This window comes from Bidens hawaiensis, unplaced genomic scaffold (assembly GCF_021521415.1).
Source record: "Bidens hawaiensis isolate Kalapana, Puna unplaced genomic scaffold, B.hawaiensis_p1.1 tig00025388_1, whole genome shotgun sequence".
In the NCBI taxonomy this organism is placed as follows: domain Eukaryota; kingdom Viridiplantae; phylum Streptophyta; class Magnoliopsida; order Asterales; family Asteraceae; genus Bidens; species Bidens hawaiensis.
Window position 1 is genome coordinate 19,665 of NW_027494058.1, and position 6,399 is coordinate 26,063.

A 6,399-nucleotide genomic window follows, 5' to 3' on the forward strand; every position below is an offset into this window, starting at 1 on the left:
GAGTGCAGTAAAGAGGTGGTGATACACGACGGACTTTTTCCGGCGGTTAGGGCACCGTTATCGCTGGTTTGGACTTCAAATTAACTGTAAATTTCTGCGAGTTAGATCTGGAGCTTTAGATCTGGAGCTTTGTTCTGGTCGCCGGAATACTCACCGTCACCGTCGCCGTGACCACCACCAGTGCAGTCATCGATCTCCTTGTCGGAAAATTGGCTGTGGTGGTGATGATGATGTAGATGACGTGGAGGGGATCACGACGGGCCAGGTTTCATGTGCTGGGTATATGGTGGAGGCGTGGTGGTGGCGATTAACATGGTCTCCGGTGGCCGTTAGTGGTGTGGTGGTGGTTTAAACAGAGAGAGAGAGAGAGAGAGAGAGAAGGGGGGGGGGGAGAAAGAGAGAGAGTCGTACAAAAATGAAGAAGAAAGAGGAAGAAGAAGTTGCAGGGTAGACGAAAAGACAAAAATGCCCTCACATGCGCCTCACGTGAGGGCATTTAACTGAGTTTTTCTAACCCAGTTAGCGTAAAGGACATAACGTGTAGAAAAAAAAAAGTTTAAAGTACACCGCCTGCAAGGAAACTAAAAAAGGACACGAACCGTAATTTGGCTTTTTTTAAAGGACAAAATTTGTAATTCTGTCGGGGATATCTAAGATACCAATACTATAGCTACTGCACACCACTTCATAATGCTTGTTACTTGTACATACAAACATCAAAACTTCTGAAAAACTTACCGCATCATCATATACATACAAACAACAAAACTCATGAAAAACTTATGCTTGTTTATCATCTCACTTGACTAGTACTTTGCCGCGGTGTCGGCAACGGAGACCCCGTGGGTGTCGATCGCCGTTGACGATGACCCATCGGTGATTTAGGAACCGGACTAGACCCCGCTTGATCTTTTGAAACGTTCTTGGCGTCTTGAAGCTCTTCTAAACTGGCTAAAATTTCAGACATTCGTGGTCGGCTTTTAGGTTCTATGTTAAGACATTGTGCAGCAAGTGTAGCCGCAGTGAAAGCCCTCTTCTGAGGATACTGTCCCTCCAATCTAGTATCCATGATCCTAAACAACTTTCGTTTGTCTCCTAGGTACGGTTTTGTCCAGTCGACAAGATCTTGTTCAATACCGGCTTTTTCTTTATCTACTGCACGACGACCCGAGAGTAGTTCTAGCAAAACGACACCAAAGCTATACACGTCACTCTTTGCTGTTAACCGACCTGTTGAGAGAACATGCGAATTTAAACTTCAAAAGTTAAAACAATTACTTTAATAAGGGTTGAGTTTGAAGTGTTAAGGCGTTAAAAAGAGTAAAGACCTGTAGCAACGTATTCTGGGGCAGCATAGCCATGTGTGCCCATAACTTGAGTCGACACGTGAGTCCTATCGCCCGTCGGTCCTGCTTTAGCTAGACCAAAATCGGAGAGTTTTGCATTGAAGTCCTGTGTCAAGAAAGCATGATAATCAGATTTTAGGGGAAAAAAAGGCTGATTGTTATCAGAATGCCTGATGGCAAATAGTCATTGCTTTCTGTTTTCAATTTCGGGTTACTAGGACCTTAAACAAGCTGAACATTCAGTGAACCGTTCAAAGAAAAGTTCGGTTGATTAATAAGTGAAGGATCACGAACAAACATTTTTGTTCATTTAGTTCAATGAATGAAAATGAACGCATGTCTCATTCGTTCATTTTGCTCGTGATCATGAACTTTGGTGTATGTTTATTAGCTTACGCTTGCTTAAGTTCGTTCCTTTTCATTCATCTATATGACCATTTAAATTTACTAGTTCCATTTACAATTTAGTCTTAGTATTATGAAATTAAAATATTCCCAGCTCCAACTTAGCATAGTTTTATTAGATTTTTAGTCCCAACAAACAGAAGTTCACGGTTACTTTTAATTTGCATTCGCTCAGTTATGTTCGTTCATCTGTTTTTAGTTATGTTCCGTTTACGTTCATGAACCGTCTATTATACTATTAGCGAACGAACATAAACAAACATAAACGAACACAAACACACTCGTTTTCTTAATGAACAAACAGGGACTAGAAAACCAAATTTTTTTTATTGTTCATGTCAATCGTTTGTTGGCTTAGTTAAACGAAAAAACATGAAGGCACCTCATTCGTGTTTGTTAGATTTGTTTACAGGCCACAGGTTAGCCGTAACTATGTCTTGGAGTTCACAAAAATGAAATTATCATACAGCTTCACTGCTACAACATAAAAAGCCTTATCCTTGTATGATATCTTCAGTTTTGTAAATTCCAAATCATAGAAGTCGTTTCTTAAATAGCCACTAAGCGAAAATTAAAAACAAAAAAAATGACCCTATTTGTCATCAAGCCCTTTCGAAAATAACCTATTTTTTAGAATTTAGGACTTCTAGTAAATTGTAATCATAGAATATTAATTAACAAAAGAAAATCCTTTTATAACCGTACCGCATCAAGAAGGATGTTTGAAGCCTTGAAATCGCGATAAATAATTTGGTCTTTAGCATCATGAAGGAAAGCTAGGCCTCTTGCAGCCCCTATGGCCACTTTGAGCCTTGTGGCCCATGGAAGCGGTTGAGGGCCCTCTATAAATCGAAAGAAAGCGTTCAACAATCGATCTAAAAATATATAAAGATACAGAAAATAAACACTTGAAATCTTACTTCTAAAAAGATGATTCTCCAAGCTTCCTTTAGGCATGTACTCATAAACCAAAAGCCGGTTATGACCCTCCGAACAGTAGCCGATAAGTTTCACCAGATTAGGATGGTGTAGCTGACCAAGATAAGTCACTTCTGTCTGTAAAAAACAAACCATCACAAAATGAGTTTGCGTGACACAAAGGTGTGCATAGGTTGGTTTTGGCCTTCAACCGAATCAAACCGAAAATTTGGTTTTGGTTTTTGAAAATTGTTCGGTTTTGGTTTTTTCGGTTTTTCAATGGCTTCGGTTCGGGTTTCGGTTCTGGTTACCATTTGGGCCAAAACATTTTGTTAATTAATAACTAAATGATTATCACACATTTGGACCTAAAATTTTAAAATACACCATTATTAATATCTTATAAATCACCTGAAATCAATTTTTTCGGTTATATACTTTGGTTTTATGTTAATATCAAAACCGAAATGGAACTGAAAAACTGGTTTAAATAAAGAATAAAGCAAAACGTAAGTTTTTTATTAGGCACAAATATTTCGGTTCGGGTTCGGTTTCAATTTTACCATTTGGGATTGAAAATTTGGGACGAAAAACAATACCCAAAATAATGAATTTGGGCATGAAACTTTGTGCCTAAATCATTTTGTTAATAAATAACAAATTGATTATTGCATATTTGTACTTAAAAAGTTTTTGGGACACACCATTTATTAGTTTATTACAAATCACTAAAAATTAGTTTTTCTGGTTATTCATTTATTTTTAATTCGGTTTGGTTTTTTCAGTTTTTAGTTGATAACAGAACCAAAATTTCGGTTTTCTAAAAAACATAAAACCAAACAGTCAGTTTTTATTGGGTTCGGTTATGTCAGTTAGGTTATTAGTGGACACGCAACAATCCAACATGAAAGGACGCATACCAGCCATTCTTTGTGACCTTGAAACCCTTCAGGCTTAAGTTTTTTGACAGCAATAACCATTCCGGACCCGGGTTTTGCAGCCAAATAAGTTACTTCATCAATCCAACCTTTGAAAACATACCCGAATCCTCCTTCACCCAGAAGACTATCGGGTCGGAAGTTTCGCGTTGCGTTCTTTAACTCCATGAACGAGAACGGTTTCACGTTTGGAGACGATGATAATAATATCTCTCCTTCTGATCTTGGTGTACTAACACTTTCAATACTGCTGCTTCCGCCACTGAAAGTCGAATTTGTCATGCTCGACGGACCCGAAGACGACGCGATTTTGCTGCCCATTTTTGAGACCCCTGTTAATAAAAATTGCATAATCAAAATTGGGGATAATTTTAACCAATTTGGAACTAAATTTATTATTTGAAAGTTGAAACTGAAATTAGGGAGAACATGATTCAATTTCGAAACCAATAACCTTAGACTCTAATTACATTACACTGTTAATAAAATTTGAAATTTTGTTATACACGAGTAAACTGTGGTTTTCGTCCTTGTTATTTGTTCAAATTTGCTATTTCAATCCAAAAGTTTAAACTTTATTATTTTTGTCCCCGGAGTTCCATTTTCGTTGCAATTTTCGTCCATCTCATTAACGCATTTTGTACTGAAATAGCATATTTTAACAAACCACATGGACAAAAATTGTAACGTAAATGAACATCTAGGGATAAAAGTAGAAAATTTTAAACTGAAATAGCAAATTTGAACAAATCACCGGAACGAAAACCGCAGTTAACTATTTTTCAAAATTGCAAATATAATATAATAATAATAATTAGTAATAATAATAATAATTAAAAAATAATAATAACAATAATAATAATAATAATAATAATAATAATAATAATAATAATAATTGCGAACTGAAATAAGGCGAGCTCATTATCCCCAATTCATCAAGTTGAAATCAAAATTGGAAAAAAAAATTGAACTAATTTGGAACCCAATTAACACCCATGAATTACAGTTATATTAATCGAAACGGAAATTGGGAAAATTATGATTCAATTTTGTAAAAATAATAAGGCAAATTAAATTTTTATAGTCCCACCTTTTTGCATTAAACCGATAATAATCCAACCTCAAAAAATTCATGTCACCGGTCCCACCTTTCGCCCTATTTTTTCTCATTGGACCCCGTTAAAAAAAAACTTAACTCTGTTAAAGTTTTATCGAAATTTCAAACTAATGTTTTTTTATTGGAAGAAAAGAAGGATACGAGTTGATTGATGCAAAACTTATCATGAAAAGGTGCTTCAAATGACTTGAGTTTTGTTGACCGGAACTTAACATCCGAATTGAAGCACCGTTTCGTCGAGCTGAACACTGTTTCAAGGTAAGTTCTACATAAATCAACTCGTATCATCCTCCGATCAAAAGCCCTAAAACATCAATTTAAAATTCGGAAAAGTTTTTTTTAACGGGTTCAATGAGGAACGCTAGAGCAAAACGTAGGATTGGTAGCAAGAATTTCTTAATGTCAGATTATTACCGACCAACCGCAAAAAGGTGGGATTTTATCCAATTGCAAAATCTAAAGCATCACCATCACCAATTCATCTAACTGAAATCAAAATTGGGGAAAACTTGAACAAATTTGGAACTAAATTAGCAATCACAATTTTGTAAATTGAAACCAAAATTGTTGAAAATACAACTCAATTTAAAAAACTAATAATTTTAATTACAAACACAGATCAAGAAGCATATAATCCCATCATATCAAGAAAATAAAAGAATTTACCAGAGGTAAGAGTGGCATCCACTTTAGCAGAAGAAGAATTCAAGCAATTTCCCATATTGAATTTTAGAGAATTTAAGGGGTTGTGTTCATATTATATATTGGTGAAAAGAGGGTGTCACCATCAAAGTAAGAAAGGGGATGAAAACAAGAAAAAAATGATGGATGGATGGATGGATGGATGGATGGATGGACGAGTGCAGAATATGTTGTTTGTTTGTTCTTGATTGACTTGGTATTTGTATTTGCCAACTACTGTTGGCTGTTTGACATAAATGAATTCTTCATAACCCAACTACTTTGGGTTTGGTATATTTTTTTATTTAAGGATTTTATCCATTTTTTCTAAAAACCCACGGTTTTTGGAAAACCCCACAATTTTTTTTAGTAAAGTGTCATTTTCGTACTTGTGGTTTGGTAAATAATGCGAATTTAGTTCAAAAAGTTTATTTTGTTGCATATAGACTCTCCACGTTTTTCAATTTTTGCTAATTACATTCAAATCACTAACCTCGTTAAATCTAATCGTTAAGTCAGGGGTAAACATGTCTTTTCACTATTTTTTATTATATGAGTAAAGTGTCAAAATCGTCCCTGAGGTTTGGTCATATTTGCGAATTTTGTCCAAAAATATTTTTTTTCGCAAGTAGACCCTCGATTTTTCCCAACCTTTGCCAATTTCATCCAAATTGTTCACTCGGTCTAAACTTAACGTTAACTTATGTGTGTTACTGTCCTTTTACATGTTTGTTTACATTATTGTTATTATATGTTTGTTTGATGACATATATTAGGGATGAGCTCGGTAACGTACCGGTACCGACCGGTACCGGTCTCGAAAATCCCGATCCCGAAAATCGTAAATTTTTGGTACTGGTATCGAAATGTTCGGTTGTACCGGTACCGATATTTGAGGTAAATTCAGAAAATATCAGTACCGTACCGGTCCCGAAAACTCGAAACCTTGGTATCGATTCGGTACCGGTACCTAGGGATGAGCAAAAATCGGTAT

The 6,399-nt window shown here is 35.8% G+C and overlaps 1 protein-coding gene across 1 annotated transcript; it reads right to left on the bottom strand.

Annotated features, from left to right (window-relative positions):
• Window positions 1-652: 652 nt before the first annotated feature.
• Window positions 653-5,572, bottom strand: LOC143571529 (putative serine/threonine-protein kinase PBL3). Its single transcript, XM_077056927.1, has 6 exons — window positions 5,391-5,572; window positions 3,590-3,939; window positions 2,672-2,807; window positions 2,457-2,593; window positions 1,329-1,452; window positions 653-1,230 (listed from the first exon to the last, which is right to left on the bottom strand). Exons 1-6 carry the CDS (start codon window positions 5,443-5,445, stop codon window positions 794-796), a joined length of 1,239 nt encoding a protein of 412 aa, XP_076913042.1. The 5' UTR covers window positions 5,446-5,572; the 3' UTR covers window positions 653-793.
• Window positions 5,573-6,399: the final 827 nt, after the last annotated feature.

Coding starts and splice junctions, on each gene's coding strand:
- LOC143571529 (XM_077056927.1), bottom strand. CDS start 5,445: ATGGGAAATTGCTTGAATTCTTCTTCTGCTAAAGTGGATGCCACTCTT. Junction 3,940..5,390: donor GGATGCCACTCTTACCTCTG/GTAAATTCTTTT, acceptor TTTTATTAACAG/GGGTCTCAAAAATGGGCAGC. Junction 2,594..2,671: donor GGAGAATCATCTTTTTAGAA/GTAAGATTTCAA, acceptor TTCGATTTATAG/AGGGCCCTCAACCGCTTCCA.